This window comes from Pinus tabuliformis, chromosome 2_2 (assembly GCF_031772625.1).
Source record: "Pinus tabuliformis cultivar Carrire ecotype Pingquan chromosome 2_2, CPIR1, whole genome shotgun sequence".
In the NCBI taxonomy this organism is placed as follows: Eukaryota; Viridiplantae; Streptophyta; class Pinopsida; order Pinales; family Pinaceae; genus Pinus; species Pinus tabuliformis.
In genome coordinates this window covers 853,097,810-853,120,515 of record NC_142300.1, presented here as the reverse complement: position 1 = coordinate 853,120,515, position 22,706 = coordinate 853,097,810, and the positions used below count along the sequence as shown (strand labels likewise).

At 41.5% G+C, this 22,706-nt stretch overlaps 1 protein-coding gene across 6 annotated transcripts in view; it reads right to left on the bottom strand.

Annotated features, from left to right (window-relative positions):
• Positions 1 to 22,706, bottom strand: part of LOC149195650 (serine/arginine-rich SC35-like splicing factor SCL33) — a 109,726-nt gene that overhangs the window by 2,588 nt on the left and 84,432 nt on the right. For 5 of the 6 annotated variants that reach the window (XM_089405379.1, XM_089405380.1, XM_089405381.1 and 2 more), the window contains exons 3-5: positions 1,239 to 1,316; positions 278 to 436; positions 113 to 153 (exon numbers count right to left, since the gene is read on the bottom strand). In XM_089405379.1, coding sequence (XP_089261505.1) covers positions 113 to 153; positions 278 to 436; positions 1,239 to 1,316 — 278 coding nt within the window. Of the gene's footprint in view, positions 1 to 112; positions 154 to 277; positions 437 to 621; positions 1,317 to 22,706 lie in introns of all 6 variants that reach the window. The other variant, XM_089405382.1, reaches the window with a different exon arrangement.

Genomic DNA, 22,706 nt, shown 5'->3' with positions numbered 1-22,706 from the left:
TCAACCCAACAACTTGATAGATCATGAGTATAATTTATTCATAATAGAATACAGTTCAAGAGGATATATGCATTAACAATGTAATCAATATGGTGCATTTCCAGAGGTTTACCATAATATGGGGAATGATAGCGGCCATATCCAAGCCCACCTCTGTTAATCCAAGAAATCAAAACCTTATCAGAGAGCGCAATATATCATTTTATAGCAGATGTTTATACAACCAGCCTGAACAAAGGAGGAATCTGTAATTATTAGGACAATTATTGACTCTTACCTCTGCCTACCCTGCATTTCCTCTAGCTTTTTCCTACTCCTTCCAGCAAATATGACAGCAATCTCTCGTCCAAGAAGAATTTGTCTGTCCATGTGATATTTTGCTTCTGCTGCATCTTCAGGACTAAAATACTGCACAAAACCTACACAACGATGCTCTCTGCAGAGGAAAAAGCAAAAAATCAATTTACAGAGACGAGCTAAAATAAAATGACCATATTTTAACAGATTTCATAGAGTGACTTGTAGAGCCCTGAGATCCCTTCAAATTCTCCACCAAAAGTATAGCACACACGCACTAAAAGAGTCTGGTGAGACTGGGTGCACAAACTCTTGGATGCTAACCTTCAAAAAGGTTATTATTGAACACCAAATCAGTTACATGATCCAGACTTCAACTTTGGTCCAAATCTCCTCTTAGCTTCTCTTCTATTCTATATTCTTCTTTTCGCACCAAAAATTATCTTCATTCAACAGTCTTCTCTTGAATGAAACTAGAAGATAAGCCTTGTTCTACAACTTTCCAGATACCCAACTTGTTAAACACACATGTAGAGGAAGTTTATAATTTTATCCCAAAAGACTGCACATCATTGCTTGCTAATGCTTCATTTAAATTAAAAACCATCAAACTGCCAAAATGAATTAAGAATTTATACCAACACATAACCAGTTGTATAATCCCAAATGCTCCATAGTATATGCAACAGAGCAATATACATTGACTGGTTAACAGACTTTAATCACGTGAACTAATATGGCTTCAAGTCATATAGCATAGACTTGAATTTCTAGCAGAATATTAAGAAACTCGATGTTGAGTCCACTATAAATTTAATAAATATATACCATCTTAGTGAGTGTCATCCTCTATTATAAACTGGGAATCATGCGATAGAGAACAAAAAATTATAAACTGGGAATCGTGCGATAGAGAACAAAAACCCGTGATTTAAACTTACCCTGTATAAAAGTCTCTGAGGAGATAAATGTCTTTAATAGGCCCAAACTCGCCAAATGGGCCTCTAAGATCATCCGGCCTACAAGAAAATGAAACTGTATCAGAAGAAGCAATGCCCAACTGATAAATAGATAGATGACAGCAAATAGACATATCTTAAAATATTTTCAAAGCACTTGATAATTAGATTAAAAAAACAATAAAAATACCTAGACATAAACTTATTGACACTTGTATCCACATAGTAAAACATAAATCAATGGTTTGTTTCAAAGCTTCAAACTATTAAAAGAAATTGAAGAATCTTCACAGATAAAAAGAAAAACACATGGGCGAGGCTGAACGACAAGTCATAGGTTATGGTACTCACTGAACACAAGAAAGAATATGGGCAAAGTGTTCAAAAGAAGTGAGTGAAAGCAAGCACGTTGTCTGCCATCTCTAGAGAGAAAAGTAGCCTTGCAAGTTATGGTAAAACATTGACCAATGGATTTCTCACCTCACAATGGACATGGCTTGGGTTTTCTGCTCTAGGTTTTGCAGAAAGCGTCTTCTGCACACCATTCTCTCTGCCACCAATGTCAAAAGAAGTGCCAGGGTTTGTAGTTTCATGTGTCATTTCCAATATGATTCGCATAATTTCTGGGAAGAGAACTGTGGTTCAATCTCATGCAAGACTTCCCCAAATATATTATATCTGAAATGCCACCAGTGCAACCATAGTGGAAAAACACCAGAACAAATCTGTAAATCAAGGGATTTGCAGCAGGGATCACTGGTTCTTTTGCTGAGGGAGTGTGAGGAACTGCATGTGTCGTGAGTACACACAATTCCAAGTAGAAATATAAAACTAGTAAAGGAAGCTACTGAAAGGCACAAACATGTAAAATTTGCTCAGAAATGTCTGTTGAGACTTGAATCTGATTAGCATTTTTTTGTTCTCATCGGAGACCAAATAGTTGAAGAAAAACATCATAAGAGAAGTGATCTTATGAAAAATTTGAGTTCTGAACAACTAAAATTCAGAAATTCATGCATGCCCTAGTTACAAACAAAAAGTCATGAGTACGCCTGGTTTATAGTTGATGTAGGAAGAGGGAAGTTTGGTGAAGAGACTTGGCACTGAAGCGGAAATGAACAAAATCTATGGGTATTTGGTTGTAATATACCAAAAATTCTGAGTAGTCTTAGCATGTTGGAAACCAGTTAGGGCATAAGGGTTTCTATGCAGATCTGTTTCTACAGATTCTATGCTTCAGTTGGTTGATTACTCCAATGATATGGTCTTGGAAGAGGAAATTTCTGTCTCCTATGGGTCAACAGGTCTCTAGGTCTGGGGTTTTGTTTGGGGGAGGGGGGGTTGGGTTGGGTTAGGAGCCCGAACTCTTTATACCTACCAAAAATTTGGATAACAGGGATGCAATCAATAGACCTTCACCTAACATATCTGTGCTTCACAGAAGCCCTGTACTGTAGGCAAGGTCTAGTTGGCAAGCAGATGGCCCTTCAGGCTGTTCCCCAACGACCATGATAGAAAAGGGTGGTTGTGTTCTTGTACCTATAGTCAATGCAACCATAGGTAAGGAGTAATGGGGCTGTCAGTGGAATGGTCCACAGAACTATCCAGTCATTGGGAGGAGCAAGTTGGATGTGAAGTTGTGCCAGACCAAAACGATCCATGGTTAAGGTTCAAAAATGCAAATTTGCAGTTGCAATACCTGCAGGGTGGTGGGATTATTCACGCAGTGGATCAGAAAAGGAAGAAGCAGCAGAAGGTGATTATATCAAAGGTGGTATTTCTCTAGTTGTTGTTGAAGACATTCAAGAGGAGCAAATTTGATTGCTAGCAAGGAAGACTCGAGGAGGAAAATTTGTTGGACATAGAGTGAGTTTCCATGACGCATTTGAATAAATGTCCTCAACTGGAGTGGGCTCCTATTCTAGGGTATGGCCCAATATTTCATTTTCTCACTAAAGACTAGCTCGGGTTTATTTTTGAATGTGAAGAGGATGCCCAAAAAATTCTAAAAGGTAATTGGTTTCCAAACAAGGTTTACTTATCCATCAAACTCTAGCATCCTTGTTTTGTTAGATTTCTGCAAACCTAGCACCCGATATTTAATTCCTAGCAGAAAACCGATGATCTGAAAATCACTCGTGAATGATCTCAGTTAATTAATGAAGGTATTACAAACTCATGTGCTGGGGTGTGTCTATGTTATTTTAAGCAACGGATCAATAAGATTGCGAAATACACAGACACTTGAAACAGTAAGAGAAACACAGTAAGCAAATACAGAACACAACAAATTTAATAAGGAGTTCACCCAATCCTCCTGGGCTACGTCTCCTGGTCCAGCTTCAGTGGTGGCCTTTTCTATTGTGTCTTAAAGCAGAGATTTTACAATAAGGAGCTCAATTTGAGTCTCACTTAACAGATGATGATCAGTAGGGTGGTACTTGGATCCCCCAAGCCTCTAGAGTACACAGACTCCCCCTTACTGAATCCCGACCTCAACTGGTCTCAATGGTATGAGCCCAATTTGGTACTCAATACTGGACAGGTACACACAGAGGAGTTGCTTGAACCTCTCAAGCCTTCTCTGGAGTTCACAGACTCTCAGACTCTCTCTGTCTCTGTCTGCTCGATGTTGCCTTTGCTCTACAAGTCAGCTCGGCTTCTCTGTTCTGCAATTCGCTTTCTTTCTCTACTTCTGTTCTTCTCTGCTCTTTGTCTGTTCGTGGCTTAAAGCCCATCTGCTCCCTGACTGTTCGTTTCCTCTTCCCAGCTCTCTGGATTGCCTGCTTCTGTCCACTGAAATTCCCCTACTCTATGTCATCATCGTTGTGTAATGCTGCACAGAGAGATGGCCATTTTTCGCCTTATGAACTGAGTGCCAGTTTTCTTTGAACGGTCGTTATTTCCGTTACTCCAGGATTTGCCCGCGAAACTGATTCTTCTGCCAGCTCATCGGTCATGTCGAACCTCAACTCTTTATGTGCCTCAGTCTATTTCCCCGTCAAATCCGGTCATCCATCAGGTTGATTCTCCGTCGTTGATCTGGAGCCTCTAGATCCTACGATCTCCGTCTATATCGTGCGGGTAAGTTGCTCAACCGTTACTCACACGATGTAAGCGGTTTTTCTCTCTCATCCGCTGGACATGTGTCGCCCAGTGATGGCATCGCGCTGAACACGGCCAAACCCGCTTACCGCTCGAAGTGCATGCGATATCCTGCCAGTTTTGGGCACAAGACCCGCCTTTTGACAGTTTCCGCATGGTTTTCCTGTTTTCCTCGTGACCGAGCGCTCTGGGCTTTCCTTCCCTGAGGGTTTTGCCCTGCGCACAAAGAAACTGCCTTTGTTTCTGGATCTGGGCTTCCGATTGCCAATTTGCGTCCATGCGCGGTCTCCATGGGCCAACGGTCAGCGCGCTTTGACCGAGGGTCCTCGTTGTTCCGTGCTGGCCACAATTGCCATTGTCCAGAGGTCAATTCTGATAAGCTCGTATTCATAAGATATTGAAGCCTGACATAATTTGAAACAATCATGGAAATGTTTAAGGATCCAATTTGGATCAACCGATCTACTGAATAAACACATCGCTAGGTTATTAACAAATTCAGCAGAAGCAAATTTAAATAACCGATCTCATTCACAATGACACAAATATATTTCTGCCCAACAAGATTTTTCATTAAAAAAAATACAAACTTACACTGGCTCCCGTCCTTGAGGCTTGGATAATGGCCCACCTGAGAAAATACAGGATACAACTAACTTGGATCTGATCTAGTAGATCTACCCTAGATTGGTGCTCGATCTTGCATATCTAGATTGCGAGCCTCTCTGCACTCCCTCAGACCCAGCACACCACTCACTAAGATGTCACTCTCAATCTTGCATTGTTGTAGTGTGTCCTTCTCCTCTCCTTGACTTTGCTTTTATAAATTTACATTGTGCTAAATCCCTAACCCTAACCCTAATATCAAACTAATTAATGACCAAGATTAGATCTCTCCTTGGTTGAGATTAATGGCTAAGATTAAAACTTACTAAAGCAAATTACTTTACTTTTCCCAAGTTTCTTTTAGCTCAATAGGCCAACATACTAATATGTGTTCTTTCCTAAGTAAGACTTAGGCTAATTTACATTAGCAACTTGCTCACACTAGAGCAAGTGTTCTAAGGAGAATGACTTCTTGCACGCCTAGACACAAGAGCTATGCAGAAATACCTACTTGAGCTACAAAAATCAACACTCCCTCTTTGCAAGGGAGGTACTTCTATAAGAATCTCCACTTGGAACTATCTCCAATCCCCACCACATCATCTGTTGTTGTAGCTACTCCCTCTGAACTAGAAGACTTCCCTACTACCTGCTTTGGAATCTGCATTGAAGACCTGTTTCTCCCAACCATGCTCCTATGAGGCTGCTCCTTAACATCCATCAATGTTAGCTCGTACCAACTGGTTCTGACAAATCTAGAAGAGGCCCCCTGCCCATCTTCCAGATTAGAAAACTAAGTCTCGGAACTCAACTCAATCTTCAGAGCCTTTTTCCCAATCTTTATCACTAACATTGATCCTTGATCCAATATCCCTTTGGATCTACCTACAGGTTAGCCTTGCAAGAAAAACAACTTACCCTTCCTGATACCAAGCCTTACTGTTGTGTCCTGGGTAGCTCCCTCTAAACATATGAATACTTGTCCTTTCTAAAACACAACATCATACCCTTCGTCCTCCAGAGCTGAGACTGAGAGCAAGTTCATCTTCAGCTCTGGGACATATAACACCTCTGCCACCTCCAGAGATCCTCCTGATTCTAGCTAGAATAACATTGTTCCAACCCCTTTCACTGCATGTATGGTACTCATACCAACTTTCACATGCATGTCTAAATCTGTCTCTGAAACACTAAGGAATACTTCCCTCATTCTCGTCATATGGCAAGATGCTCCACTATCCACGAACCATGCATCATTGTCCACAAATTGGGCACTTCTAACACTAGTGCCAAAAAGACAAGCAACCACTAATGAGAACTCCTCAAATTTTGTTGCAAATTGTTCAATCACTACTGATGTTGCAACTTGTGCTTTCCCTTTGCCTTTCTTTTGTTTGGACACTGGCTCGCATAATATTCAATTTGGCAGTTTCCCCTTTCTTGCATGACCTGAAAGAGCAACAATCTCCTCATCACCTTCAGCTTTTACTTGGTTTCCACATAGAGCCTCCCTCGTGAGTCTCCCCCTAGGTGAAGTCATCCCACAACCTATTCTAGGTTGGGAGATTTTCCCATGCCACGACTCCCTTAATGAGGGTACCCCACCGCTCTATGAACCCGTTCAAAGTCGTCCTTGCAATTCTGAGTCTCACAATTTCTCCCCTATTGCAACAAGCTCATCTCATACTTCGGCAATGTTCCATCGAGTTTCTGGGACGGGGAAACGCGTGAGCGGGGATACGCACAAGATGGGCGTATACAAACAACCCCAAATTTTACGGATTTTCCAAGGAAATGGGGGAACGTCATAGCCATAAAAATTATAAAATTATAAATTATTAAACATTTAATATAACCAAAACAAAAAAAACAAAAAAAAACGAAAGAACTAAACAAAACAAAAAACAAAATCCCAAAAATATGTCAATAACTAAATAGAAAATCTTAATAATTATGAAATGTACATCTAAAAACTAAATATGATCATCACTACATATTAGACTATTATCATTTGAAATTTCTGCAATGTAAATCTAAAAGTAAATTACTAAATTGAATCCATCATTTGACATTATGCAATGTTCCTTCTAAATTCATCATTTGGCATGATGCAAGGCACATCTAAATTAAATTAATAAATTCATCATTTGACAATTGTAATTATGCAATGCACATCAAATTTTCAAAAACGATAAAAAGTCAATTCATCATATGACACTGACATTGACATTATGTTGAAGTATAAAATAGCCATAGAATACTAAACTAAAAGTGAACATAGAAAGAACTGAGAAATGAAATACTAGTAAATTTCTCAAAAAATACTAAATAATATTAATAAATACCAGTGTTGATAATATCGGTATCGGCAAAATATCGGCGAGGGTCCAGCAAACATCTTATCGGCAATATCGGCGAAAATATCGGGCAAATATCGGCAAGCAAAACAAATCTTTCTTCTTCTTCTTCTTCTTTTTTGTTCAAATTTTTAAACATAGTCGATATTTTCAAATATGGCAATATTTTGCCGATATTTTGAAAATATCACGATATTTTCTCGAATATATCGTTTTGCCGAAAATATTGCGATATTTTCAAATATCGCCATTATTATCAACAATGCTAGTGTAAACAGAGAGTTGATCCTCAGAGAGAAGCAAAGAAACACCAGAATGAACAAGGGAGAACGCGTAGCCAGCTACCTCACCAGAATCAGACTTGTCAAGGACTAGTTAGCAAACGTCGAAGAGAAGACAGATGATGATGACCTCATGAGAACTACTCTAAATGGGTCTCAAAGCAATGGGGCGTTTTTTCCAAGTGATCAATTGTTAAAATTGGCAACTAGGGCCAAACTCCATGCGGGTCATCTTATTTATGGCAGGCTGCAGCTGATATTTTTCTTGGATTCCTCTCGTCGAGAGGTGTAGGATTAATCTAATGATCTTCCTATTCTGACATGTATTCATGGAGATATGAATTTATTTGTATTTCTTGACAATTTGTCAAGGTTGGCCAGCAAGTAAAATAGTGTTGCACACCCCTAGCTAAACCTCAACATGGCATGTAAGTAGAGGAGACCTTAAGGCATTAGCACACTCATCTCACCATCTCATTCCTCTCTCTCCTAGTCGTATGCATAGGAGGAAGACACTCACGTGGGAGAGAAGGAAGGACGCAGGCCAGTTTTGGGACAGCGTTGACCTAGGTCTGACTGTGGAGCAGCAGGAGTATATTGTGCATGCGTTTAACCAGCGAAGAGGAAGGTGATTGCGTTCTTGGGTCGAGCAGCATCTCCTAGGCTAGCCGCATTGCTGGACAACCTACGTTGACCTGTTGGAGGACATGTTTGGGACAACGTTGACTGGTTAGGGCTGACTGCAGTATTGTTGTAGCATTGACTGTTGTTTTGACCTCCTTGCATTGATTGTTTTGGGTTGCTATCTATTGTTGTTGGAGGTCGAGTTCTCCTAGGTTGTCTTGAGGTCTTTTGGAGCTGTTTGACTAGCTTTGACCTTTTGAAGAATTCTTCGGCGAAAATCACATGGAGAAATTTTTGTCGACGCGTTTCGAACCAACCAGTGTGGTTCATCGTCAGGACAAGTTGAATGAGCAGATCTGGCTATGCACTTTAAATAGATAGGGCAGAATATCCACTGACTCAGATTTCAGCTAAAAAGACCTTGCTGATCAAAATTACATTGTTGCTGTTGTATATCACAAATTTGTGATATTGTACTCTCTCTCTCTCTCTATGCTGAATTATTGAAGAATATAGAAGAATTGATCAAAGGGTTTCCCCGCATTGGGGTTTGTCCTTGGTTGGTGCCACATCTTGTATCTCTTGTCTTGGCTTGTCTTCTATTGTTTACATTTATGTTCTATCTGCATTTTACTATCATGTTGATGTGATTGTTATACTGGAAATTGATATTGGGCTAATAAGAATATTTGAAGTAAATTGCTCTTAAGCATAGAACATACCATAATTTAACATGGTATCAGAGCTGAGGTGAAGACAAAGCCCAAGCAAGAGTGGAAGAGCAATCACCAAAGACAGTTGGCAAAGTCAAAAAGGCTTCATGGGTTCCTCATCACACTTCCCAGTCGAAGACAAGCTCCGTGAGAAGTCTGACTATCACGGATGGAAGATGTCCCTTGATCTAACATTGGAAGAGAAAGAAGTGTTGGACTATGTGAGGAGCAGAATTACGGAGCCTCCATCAAATGAGTCGGCATCTACAAGGAACAAGTACACCAAGGGTGAAGTCAAAGTAAAGAAGATCATTTGGGACTCAATTGACAAGCTTTTGGTGGCCTACATTTCCAAGTTCAACACTTCTAAGGAGATCTACGATAGACTGGTAAGCTTGTTTAAAGTTAGTGATGCAAATCAAGTTTTGTTCCTCAAAAATAAGTTGAAGGATATTAAGAAGGCAAGGACGAGGATATTCAATCCTACTTCTTAAGGATCACTGAGATCAAGAATGATCTCCTATCAATTGGAGAATTCATTTCTGACAGGGAACTAACTATCACTATCCTTGGAGGGCTCCCATCCAAATGGTATGTATTTAGAACCACTCTTCTCAACAATGATCGAATTCCAGGAATTGAAGAATTGATGACGAGATGCATTCAAGAAGTGTTAAAATTGGCAACCAGGGCAAAACTTCATGTGGGTCATCTTATTCATGGCTAATAATATTTTTATTAGATTCCTCTCGTCGAGAGGTGTAGAATTGATATAAAGATCATCCAATTCCGATAAGTATTCATAGAGATATGAATTTATTTTGATTATGGAATTATTATCAAGCCGACCTACAACTCATGTAGGCTCAGAAGCCCAACAGTCGCATCTATTCACCCACCAACGTTGTGTATGAATATAAGAGGACTTTTCCTCATTTAGTCACACTCATCTCATCACATCTCTCTCTCTCTACTACGCAGATATGAGTCTCTTCTCTACTGCGCTGAAATGGGTCTCTCTCTCTCACACATGTGAAGCCGGAAGCTGTTGAATTTGAAGCTGCAACTGCAGAAGTAAAGATTGACTTGCGTGGCCTAGAAGATCTCCTCTTTGGAACTGCGATGTAGGTTCATCTGAACCTCCTTTGAAAGCCGCAACTTTTGGTGGTGGAATGAAGTCAATCCGACGAACGGTTTGCAAGATATCAATTGCCCTAGTTTGAAGCCGGAAACTGCTGAAACAGAAGCTGCAACTATATAAGTAAAGATTGACTTGCGTGGCCTAGAAGATCTCCTATTTGGAACTGCGATGTAGGTTCATCTGAACCTCCTTTGAAAGCCGCAACTTTTGGTGGTGGAATGAAGTCAATCCGACGAACGGTTTGCAAGATATCGACTGCCCTAGTTTGATGCCGGAAACTGCTGAAACTGAAGCTGCAACTGCAGAAGTAAAGATTGACTTGCGTGGCCTAGAAGATCTCCTCATTTGAACTGCGTTGTAGGTTCATCTGAACCTCCTCTGGAAGCCGAAACTTTTGGTGGTGGAATGAAGTCAATCCGACTGTCGATTTGTGAGATATGGTCTGCTCTAGTTTGATAATGAAGTCGCTAATGCTGATGCTACTGATCTAGGGTTTGCTACTGCTGATATGAATCAGATTTATTGTACTATTTCTCTCTACTGAATTATTGAAGATAAAAGAAGATTTGATCAAAAGGTTTCCCCACACATTGTGGGGTTTGTCCCTGGCTAGCCGCCACATCTTGTGTCTCTTGTCTTGGCTTGTTTTTTGTCGATCGTTTAATGCTCTATCTGCACTTTACTTTATGTACATGTGATTGCTAATCGGTGGAATATAATAAGAAAAAGAAGTACACTGTTATAAGCATAGAACATACCATAACTTAACATGGTATCAGAGCTGAGGTGAAGACAAAGCCCAAGCAAGAGCAAGAGCAATCATTGAAGAGAAGATTGACAAGGCTATCCTAAAAGAACTATGGGGTCCTCAACACTCTTTCCTGCCGAAGACAAGCTCCGTGAGAAAACTGACTATCACGGATGGAAGATGTCTATCGATCTAACCCTTGAAGATCAAGGAGTGCTGGACCATGTAAGAGGCATTATTGTTGAGCATTCATCAAATGCATCTGCTGTTGCCTGGAACAAATGGAAAAATGGAGAAGTCAAAACAAAGAAGATCATCCGGGACTCTATCGACAAGCGCTTGGTGGCCTACATCTCTGATCTAGACACCTCCAAGGAAATCTACGACAGACTGGTGAGTTTCTTTAAAGTTAATGATGCAAATCAAGTTTTGTTTCTTAGAAATAAGTTGAGGGAAATCAAGAAGGGTAAAGATGAAAGTATGCAAGCATACTTCTTAAGAATCACCGAGATCAAGAACGATCTCCTATCTATTGGGGAAACCATTACTGACAGAGAAATGGCACTCACAACTCTCGGAGGATTACCATCTGAATGGTATGTGTTCAGGACTACTCTTCTGAACAATAATGTAATTCCTAGTTTCGAGGAATTAATGGCTAGATGCATTCAAGAACAAACAAGGGTAAAAGAGCAGGAAATGCCCTTGCCTAAAGGTCCTACTGCTTTTTCTTCTCATGCTAAGAAAAGAAATAATTCTGGGTCTAAATCGAAAAGAAAGGCTGGATTTAAGGGTGGAAGAAAAGGACGATGTTACATTTGCGATAAAGCAAGTCACTATGTATGAGATCATGAGCATCATGATGAATGAGATCATGGACATAAAGGGCAACATGAGATCATGGACATATAGGATAGCATGATGATGATGCACACTAGTTTGAGCAGCATTATGATGGATAAAATCATGGACATGGGCAGCATGATGATAATCATGATAGAGAAGCATGGTACAGTATGCAGTGGTGCAACTCGAAATCCCTCTGATGGCAATCAAAGGAATGACAAATTCAACAGCAAAGGTAAGAGGAGAGCTGGGAATCAAGGAAGAGGACAAGCAACCAAGAAGGCTAGAAATTCTAAGATGTATTAAATGCACCTGACCTCAAAAGGAACCTAGTGTCCATCTTGGCAATGGAAGACAGAGGCTACAAGGTAACCTTCAGCAATGGCAAGGTATGTATATGGAAAAATAATGTTAAATATGCCTTTACTCTTGGGTTTAGTGTTGATTCATTATATCAGGTCGATGGAAGTCCGCTAGGTGTCATGTCTTGTGACACAACTCTTTAATCCGAACTTTGGCATCGGAGATTTGCCCACCTTCATTACAAAGCTCTACCCGATGTAAGACAGATGGTAACAGGGATGCCCGAATTCCAAGTAGAGAAAGAAGGTGTATGTCCGGGACGTGCCAAAGGAAAGCTCAAAAGGGGACCATTCCCCTCAAGCCAAAGCAAGACCTCTGATATATTACAATTGGTTTACTCAGGTATACCTGAGGTTGGCATTAAGAGGGAGACTACTACACCACATACTCCTGAGCAGAATGGTGTGGTGGGAAGGAAGAACCACACGATGATGGAAGCTGTCCGGGCCATGCTGCATGATCAAAGACTTCCAAAGTTTCTATGGGCTGAAACTACAATCACCGCCGTATATGTACAAAATCGATGCCCTCATCAAGCATTGGGTTCCTAAACTCCTAAAGAAATGTTCACCACCGGTCAAAGGGAAGTCGTGATTAGTCATGATGTCACCTTTGACAAAGATATGGCTCTCAGCAAGGTGGACAATCTGCTGACTTTGAGTAGCTCTCAAGAAGCCGACACCAGGGAACCGAAAGAAAAGGATGATGAATCAATGCCTGATGTAGAAGAACCCATGGATCCAATTGATCCTCATCCACATGAGCCTTCCTCTTCTAGGAAGAGGCCTTCATGGCTTAGGGGGATACTTGATGATGCTGAAGGATATGCTGCACCCCGAGGAACCTTCCATCAAAGTAAGAAACTTAACAGGTATCAGGGATACCAGACCATCATGAGCACGATCATACAAAATGAACCTTCATCATTCTCAGATGTCATCAAGCATTAACTATGGAAGGATGTTATGACCATAGAATATGAGTCTATTATGGAGAATGATGTCTGGGAAGTAGTTCCCAGACCCTGGACAAGACAATTGTTACTTCAAAATGGCTTTACAAGATAAAGCATGCAGCAAATGGAAGTATGGAAAAGTATAAGGTTCATTTTGTTGCTCGTGGTTTATCCCGGAAGGGAGGTATAGACTATGATATTTGCACCTGTTGCCATATATACGACCATCCGCTTGATCATAGCCCTTGTGGATTCACATGGAACCTACATCAGATGGATGTTAAGACCGCGTTCTTGCATGGTTCTATCAAAGAAGAGGTCTATGTGGAGCAACCTGAAGGATTTGAGATTTATGATTGAAAATCTCATGTATGCAGGTTGAAGAAGGCTCTCTATGGGCTGAAGCAAGCACCCCAATCATGGTATGAGAGGATCGATAGTTACTTGATGAAGCTGGGATTCACTAGGAGTGAAGCTGATCCTAACCTTTACTTTAAGGTTGAAGATGACAAGCCTCTCATACTGGTGTTGTATGTGGATGACCTCTTTCTAACAGGTGCAAACCCTCTCATTCACAAATGTAAGAGGGAGATGGCTTCTGAATTTGAAATGAAGGACCAAGGACTTGAAGTGTGGCAGAAGCCAAGGGAAATTTTCCTATCTCAAGGAAAATATGTGGTAAATATATTGGAAAGATTCGGTATGATGGACTGCAAGCCTGTGACTACCTCGAGGATCTTAACTTTTAGAAGTTATATGGTAGTGATTTCGGACCAGACTTTGGAAATGCCTTTGAGTTTCAAAAACTCATTCGCATTGATGTTCTTGGTGAACCTCCATCCGAACATATGTTTTGCAGTTAGCATTGTGAGCTCATATTTGGTTGAGCCTCACTGAATTGATGCCAGGAATCTTCTGAGATGTCTTCAAGACACAATCTCTCATGGATTAAGATACACTGCCGGAGATGTGAGACTACTTGGATATACTGATGTTGATTGGGCAGGCAGTGTGGTGGACCGTAAGAGCACTTTCGGGTACTGTTTCACCTTGGGATCTGCTTCAATATCCTGGATGAGCAGGAAGCAGAAGTCGGTGGCTTTGAGCACCACCGAAGCAGGATATATTGTTGCTAGCATAACCTCGTGTGAGGTAGTCTGCTTGCGAAAGCTCTTCAGTGAGATGTTTGGATTTACATTGGATACCACTGTGATTCTCTATAACAACCAGAGGTGGGATTCGATTATTGAGGAATCCCGTATTTGTCAATTGCTCTAGCAGATAGACATCATCTGGGATATGGTAAGTCGATGAGCAAGGAAGCTCCATCACATTAAGATGATGTACAGGTTGATACACCTTGTCAAAGCCCCGAGGAAAGATCTAATCTGTGATTTTCCCAAATGACTTGGAGTCAGCAAGAAACCCTTGTGCAAGGGTCCTGCATGTTGCATACATTGAGCTCTAGGAGCTCTGAGGGCTTGTGGTTCTTACTGGAGCAACATACGACCACAGGGTGACTCACCCTCCCCTGGTGGTGCGCACTGGAACAAGATGATTAGCTCTCTTGTGGAACAAGATGATTCGCTCTCTTGTGGGACAAGATGATTCGCTCTCTTGTGGAACAGGATGATTCGCTCTCCTGTGTAGCAGGATGATTAGTTCTCCTGTGAGGCCTGGATTGATGTGTTCTCCATGGCGATTGTAGCAGGATTGATGTGTTCTCCTGTGAGGCCTGGATTGATGTGTTCTCCATGGCGATTGTAGCAGGATTGATGTGTTCTCCTGTGAGGCCTGGATTGAAGTGTTCTCCATGGCAGCCTGGATTGATGTGTTCTCGATGGCAATTGTGGCAGGATTGATGTGTTCTCCTGTGAGGCCTGGATTGATGTGTTCTCCATGGCAATTGTAGCAGGATTGATGTGTTCTCCTGTGAGGACAGGATTGATTAGTTCTCCTGTCGAGGCATCCTACCCATGCAGTCTGGGACTCATGGGAAGTACCTCTCATCTGATCAATGAGCAAGGAAATGAAGTTAGGGACCATAGTAGTACCGATGGACGCATCGTTGTAACTACCGTACTCCCTACGCTAGGATGACCTCCATTGATCTGGGATCAATGATACTGGTCTGGGACCAGTGGTAGGAGTTGTACCATACTATGATGCTGACTTCGGGTTGGTTGAGACTGGTATGGGATCAGTGGTACATACTCTGAGACTGACTTTGAGTCAGTGGAGGATGATATTGGTCTGGGACCATTGGAGTTGTACTCACTATGACGCTGACTTTGGGTTGGTTGAGACTGGTCTGGGACCAGTGGTACATACTCTGAGACTGACTTTGAGTCAGTATGATACATCCTCGATCATTTCTTCTTCTTCATAATTCGGACAAAACCAGAGTAGAACAGAACAATGCAAGAGCAGAGCAGAACAGAACAAAATAGTACAGATCAGTGCAGGGCAGAACAACACAAAGCAAAACAGGCAAAATAGAGCAGAGCAGGGCAAGGGTCAGGCTGTACAAGGCAGTGCATTTGATGGATGAATAGTAACGACCGATAGACAGATTGCAGATGAAGTTCTCCATGGTTGAGAGGGAGTGTTAAAATTGGCAACCAGGGCAAAACTTCATGTGGGTCATCTTATTCATGGCTAATAATATTTTTATTAGATTCCTCTCATCGAGAGGTGTAGGATTGATATAAAGATCATCCAATTCCGATAAGTATTCATGGAGATATGAATTTATTTTGATTATGGAATTATTATCAAGCCGACCTACAACTCATGTAGGCTCAGAAGCCCAACAGTCGCATCTATTCACCCACCAACGTTGTGTATAAATATAAGAGGACTTTTCCTCATTTAGTCTCACTCATCTCATCACATCTCTCTCTCTCTACTGCGCAGATATGAGTCTCTTCTCCACTGCGCTGAAATGGGTCTCTCTCTCTCACACATGTGAAGCCGGAAGCTGTTGAATTTGAAGCTGCAACTGTAGAAGTAAAGATTGACTTGCGTGGCCTAGAAGATCTCCTCTTTGGAACTGCGCTGTCGGTTCATCTAAACTTCCTTTGAAAGCCGCAACTTTTGGTGGTGGAATGAAGTCAATCCGACGAACGGTTTGCAAGATATCGACTGCCCTAGTTTGAAGCCGGAAACTACTGAAACTGAAGCTGCAACTGCAGAAGTAAAGATTGACTTGTGTGGCCTAGAAGATCTCCTCTTTGGAACTGCGTTGTAGGTTCATCTGAACCTCCTTTGAAAGCCGCAACTTTTGGTGGTGGATGAAATCATCCGACGAACGGTTTGCAAGATATCGACTGCCCTAGTTTGAAGCCGGAAACTGCTGACACTGAAGCTGCAACTGCAGAAGTAAAGATTGACTTGCGTGGCCTAGAAGATCTCCTCATCTGAACTGCGTTGTAGGTTCATCTGAACCTCCTCTAGAAGCCGAAACTTTTGGTGGTGGAATGAATTCAATCTGACTGTCGGTTTGTGAGATATGGTCTGCTCTAGTTTGATAATGAAGCCGCTAATGTTGATGCTACTGATCTAGGGTTTGCTACTGCTGATATGAATCAGATTTATTGTACTATTTCTCTCTGCTGAATTATTGAAGATAAAAGAAGATTTGATCAAAGGGTTTCCCCACACATTGTGGGGTTTGTCCCTGGCTAGCCGCCACATCTTGTGTCTCTTGTCTTGGCTTGTTTTCTGTCGATCGTTTAATGTTCTATCTGCACTTTACTTTATGTACATGTGATCGCTAATCGGTGGAATATAATAAGAAAAAGAAGTAAACTGTTATAAGCATAGAACATACCATAACTTAACAAGAAGAGACAAGGATGGTGGAGCAAGAAATGCCTTCAAGCAAAGGCAACCCACTGCTTTCTCCTCTCATGCCAAAAGGAGAAATAATTCTGGATCTAAGGGTCACTTCAAAGGAAAGCCCAGATCAAAGGGTGGAAGAAAGGGAAGATGCTTCGCTTGCAATAAATTTGGCCACTATGCGAGGGAGTGTCCAAATAGAAAGGACACATCACATGATGATGATCAAAATCACTCCAGCGGCAACTCCAACCACAATCAAAGAAATGGCAGGTTCAATGGCAAAGGAAAGAGGAATGCGAGAAATCAAGGAAGTGGTCAACCCTCCAAGAAAGCAAGGAACTCCAGGTATGAATCAAATGTTGTTAACAATAAGCAAGATGAATATTATCTGATATTGGCCCTCTCCACTACCTCTCCTCCGGACTCGTTGGGCAATTGGCTTATTGATAGTGGTGCCTCAAGGCACTTCACTAGTTACAAGGAAACTCTCTCTAATCTAATAGAGAAGAAGACAAACTTGGGGATTATTCTTGGAGACAATTCCACCTATCCCATAAAGAGTGTAGGGAATGTTACTCTTCAATTAAATCAGGGTAAAATGATCCATTTGCAAGAAGTCTTATATGTACCTAATCTCAAGAAGAACCTAGTGTCCATTTCGACAATGGAAGACAAAGGCTACAAGGTGGCCTTCGTTGATGGCAAGGTACGTGTATGGAAAAAGAATTTTAAAGATGCTTTTACTCTTGGGTTTCGGGTTGACTCTTTATATCAAGTTGGAGGAAGTCCATCAGGAGTCATGTCTTGTGACACATCTCTACAGTCTGAACTATGGCACTAGAGGTTTGCACACCTTCATTATAAGGCTCTACCCAATGTGAGACAAATGGTGATAGGGATGCTCGAGTTCAAAGTAGAGCATGAAGGTGTATGTCCGGTGTGTGTCGAAGGGAAGCTTAAAAGAGTACTATTCCCCTCAAGCTGTAGCAAGACCTCAGACATTTTGCAGTTGGTTCACTCTGACATATTTGGTATGATGTCTGTGAACTCTTTGGGAGGATATCTATATTATCTCACTTTTACTGATGATTATTCTTCGCAAGACTTGGATATACTTCTTGAAAAAGAAGGATGAAGTGTTCTCCTGGTTCTGTCACTTCAAAGCCTTGATCGAGAACCAAACCGAGAAGAGAATCAATATTTTAAGGACTGATAATGGGACAGAGTATGAATCCAATGAGTTCCATGACTTTTGCAAAGAAGCTGGCATTAAAAGGGAGACCACAACACCATACACTCCTGAGCAGAATGGTGTGGCTGAGAGGAAGAACATACGATTATGGAAGTTGTTTGTTCCATGCTCCATGATCAAAGGCTTCCGAAGTTTCTATGGGCCGAAGCTGCGAACACTGCCGTATATGTTCAAAACCGATGCCCTCATCAAGCATTGGATTCCAAGACTCCCGAAAAAATGTTCACTGGTAAGAATCCTAATGTCTCTCATTTTAGAATTTTTGGAAGTCCTATATACTTTCATGTGCCGAAAGAGAAAAGAAGCAAATTGGGTGCATCTAGAAAGAAAGGAATCTTCGTGGGCTATAGCGAAAATTCTAAGAGCTATAGAATCTATGTGGTGGGTCAAAGGGAAGTCGAGATAGGTCATGATGTCACCTTTGACGAAGATATGGCTCTTAGCAAGGTTGACAATCTTCCTATTCTAAGGAAAGATAAAGAAGTTGACGCCAGAAAACCGAATAAGAAGGAAGATGAGATGATGCCCAATGTGGAAGAATCTATGTATCCTATTGATCCCCCTCCGCAAGAGCCTTCCTCTTCTGGGAAGAGGCCCTCATGGCTTAGGGGGACTCTTGAAGATGTCGAGAGACATATTGCACCCAGAGGGACTTTCCGTGAAAGTAAGAAGCCAACCAAGTATCAAGGATACTTGACCATTATGAACACCATTATTCAAAATGAGCCTTCATCGTTCGAAGAAGTCATGAAGCATCAAGTATGGAAGGATCCTATGAATGAGGAATACGAGTCCATCATGTAGAATGATGTTTGAGATGTGGTCCCGAGACCCCAGGACAAAACAGTTGTCACCTCAAAGTGGCTTTACAAAATCAATCATGGAGCTGATGGGAGTGTTGAAAAATACAAGGCTCACTTTGTTGCTCGAGGCTTCTCTCAAAAGGAAGGGGTAGATTATGATGAGATATTTGCACCTGTTGACCGATACACCACTATTCGCTTGATCATAGCCCTTGCTGCTTCGCAAGGATGGAACCTACAACAGATGGATGTCAAGAACCATGCATGTCTATGTGGAACAACCCGAGGGGTTTGAGATTCCTAATCGGGAATCTCACGTATGCAGGTTGAAGAAATCTCTCTATGGGCTAAAGCAAGCACCCCGAGCTTGGTATGAGAGGATCGATAGCTACTTGATGAAGTTGGGATTTACTAGGAGTGAAGCTAATCCAAACCTTTACTTTAAGGTTGAGGATGATAAGCCTCTCATACTGCGTTGTATGTTGACGACCTCTTTCTAACAAGTGCAGACCCTCTCATTCACAAATGTAAGAGGGAGTTGGCTTCCGAATTTGAGATGGACGACCTAGGACTGATGCACTATTTCATAGGGCTGGAAGTTTGGCAAAAGCCAAGAGAAATTTTCCTATCTCAAGAAAAATACGTTGTGAAGATATTGGAGGGATTTGGTATGGTGGACTGCAAGCTCGTGACTACCCCGATGGAGCTTAACTTCAAGAAGTTTTGTGGTAATGTTGTCGGACCTGTTTTGGGAAATGCTTCTGAGTATCGTCAACTCATGGGAGCATTGATGTTCTTGGTGAACTCTCGTCCGGATATATGTTTTGCAGTTAACACGTTGAGCTAATATATGGTTGAGCCTCATCACTCACATTGGATTGGTGCCAGGAATCTTTTGAGAAATATCTTCAAGGCACAATCACTCATGGATTGAGATACACTGCCAGAGATGTGAGGCTACATGGATATTTCGATGCTAATTGGGCATGCAGTGTGGTGGGCCGAAAGAGCACTTCTGGGTGTTGTTTCTCTTTGGGTTCTGCCTCAATATCCTGGATTAGCAGGAAGCAGAAGTCGATGGCTTTGAGCACCGCTGAGGCAGAGTACATTGTTGCGAGTATGGCCTCTTGTGAGGCTGTCTAGTTGTGGAAGCTCTTCAGTGAGTTGTTTGGACCAATGTTGCATTAATCGTTATCGGGATTAAATCGGCGCGGGGAAAAAAACGGAAAAAATCAGAATTATCGGGAAATTATCGGAAAAAATCAGGAAATAATCGTTTGATACAAAAATATTCATTTTTTTCATTTTTTTTCATTTTTTTTAATATCTAAACCATCTACAACATAAAATAAATACATTGACACATAAATATGATTAAAAAACTAATATATAAGATGTTTAACATCATTTCTAGCGCTAAAATCACACATAACACTGAATCATGTCCTGAATAGTAAGTCCTGACTCCTGAGTCCCAACTCAGCCTCAAAATATCAACAAAAATATGATAATGTATCTCATCATGTCATAATGTCATATACAATAAAATGAAAGTCTAATCCTATTGATTTCCTCTACCCATCTTGCAAGAAAATGCCACAACTTTCCCTTTCCCTCTAGATGTAGATGTTGGTGCCCGTGTTGGTGGAGATGGCAGTGGAGTCTAATGTGCACTAGAAGCTGAAGAACTAGAAATAGGAGCTATAGGAGGTAGACCATGTCCTCTACTGGTGGCAGTGGTAGCCCGGGCAGGCGGTGTCACCTCCTCCTCCTGTTCCTCCTCCTCCTCCTCCTCCACCTGCTCCTCCTCCTGCTCCTCCTCCACTACATCCTGCACTAACCAATCATCAGTAGACTCCATGAGAGGCCTCTCGGCCTCAACCCTCCATGCAGCAATGGTGTCAATCCCATCCAATGAGATGGCATCCACATCAGGTGTCCTCTCAAGTTGCCTCACCCACAATCGAAGATTGTAGTAGACGTAGACCATGTCATTAAGTCGCTGGGACTCCAACCTGTACAAAGATCATGAAATAATAATTAATAATTATAAAAAAATATTGTTTAATGAATTCAAAAATTTATTTGGAAATTTGCAATATTTTAAATGTTTAAGTGTTAACCTGTTGCGCTTCTTGTTGTGTATTTTTTCAAATACACTCCAGTTGCGCTCACATCCTAAGGAGCTACATGTTTGGCTGAGGATGCGAATGGCAAGCTTTTGCAGAAGGGGTACCCTGCCACCATACATTTTCCACCATGCATCTACAACAAAATTACAAATAAAATTTTAAATAAACATAAGAAAAAAATGGAATTTGAAGAGACAATGAAATTTGAAACAAAGTTACAAACTAAAAAATACCTGGCATTTTAATCATCCTATCATTGATAGCCATCTCAAAGCCAAATGTGCCACCTGCCATCCTATATGTCTCAATTTGTTTAGAGATCTCTATACGTTGTTCTGGAGATCGCACCATCTTCTGGACATAGGATAAGAATCCATCCATGATCTCAGCATCAAAATCAAACCCACATGCATAAGAAAATGCAGGGTTCAGGAAAATCCCAGCAGCATGAATGGGGCAATGGAGTGTGTTGTTCCATCGCTCATCAATCACTCCCCATAGAAGGAGTTGTTTCTGAAACCCATCATCTCCCTTATCATCATAGTAGACCCGAATGGCTTCTTTGGCCCTGTCCATGGCTTCATACAAATAGCCCATTGCGGGCTTCTCACCATCAACCAACCGAAGAACCTTTACCAAAGGTTCAGTAACGGTGCACACCTCCTGCACTCCCGCCCAGAAGTCTTCCTGGTATGAAACTAGTCTGCATACGGCCTCTCCTTTTGGTTTGCGGCTCATTGGCAAAGCACGCCACTCCTCTGAAAGAAACATTCTCTTCACATCCCACATAGAAATCAAGAGGGATTGAAGAGATATGAAACTGGTGGCAAACCGTGTAATGGCGGGGCGCACCAACTCTTTGTTGTTGGTGAATCTTCTCATCAAGCTAAGCACAGATGTATGGTTATATATAAATTTTGTAATGCTTTTTGATGAGTCAACAATATCTTTGACAAAGGGAATTTTCCCTATGTCCTCTAACATCAAATCAATACAATGGGCAGCACAAGGTGTCCAAAATAAAGTAGGATGCCTGTCCATAAGCATCCTACCAGCAGCAACATAATTTGCAGCATTGTCCATTATGACTTGGACAACATGTTGTTCACCCACCTCCAAAATAAACACATCCAGCAAATCACATAAAGTTCTTGCATCTTTGGTTTGTGCAAATGCATCAACAGATTTGATAAACATAGTCCCCTTGGGACAACTAACCAAGAAGTTTATAAGGGTTCTCCCCTTTTGGTCAGTCCAACCATCTGACATAATAGTGCATCCTGTTTGTGCCCATGATGCCTTAAAATCCTCCAATCTTTGGGTGCAGTGACGCTTTTCATTTTGAAGAATCCGGCCTTTGAAATCATGATAAGAAGGGATTTTGTACCCCGGGCCAACACTGGCAATAGCATCAACAGTAGGTTGGAAAAATGGATTATTCCTTACAATGCTGAAAGGAATATCACTCCAGAGGAGAAATTTTGCCAGCAACTTGTCAGCTTGTTCTTTCTCAGTTCTTTTTAGCATTGAACCGATAGATGGCTGTGAACCAGGTGTGGTTCGAGGAACAAAAAATGATGATGCAGCTACTGGATTGGCTGATGCTGCAGTAGAACCAGTGCCACTTGGCCCACTTCCTTCAGCTGACCTTTTTAGTTGCCTTTTGAGTTCTTCTTTGGCC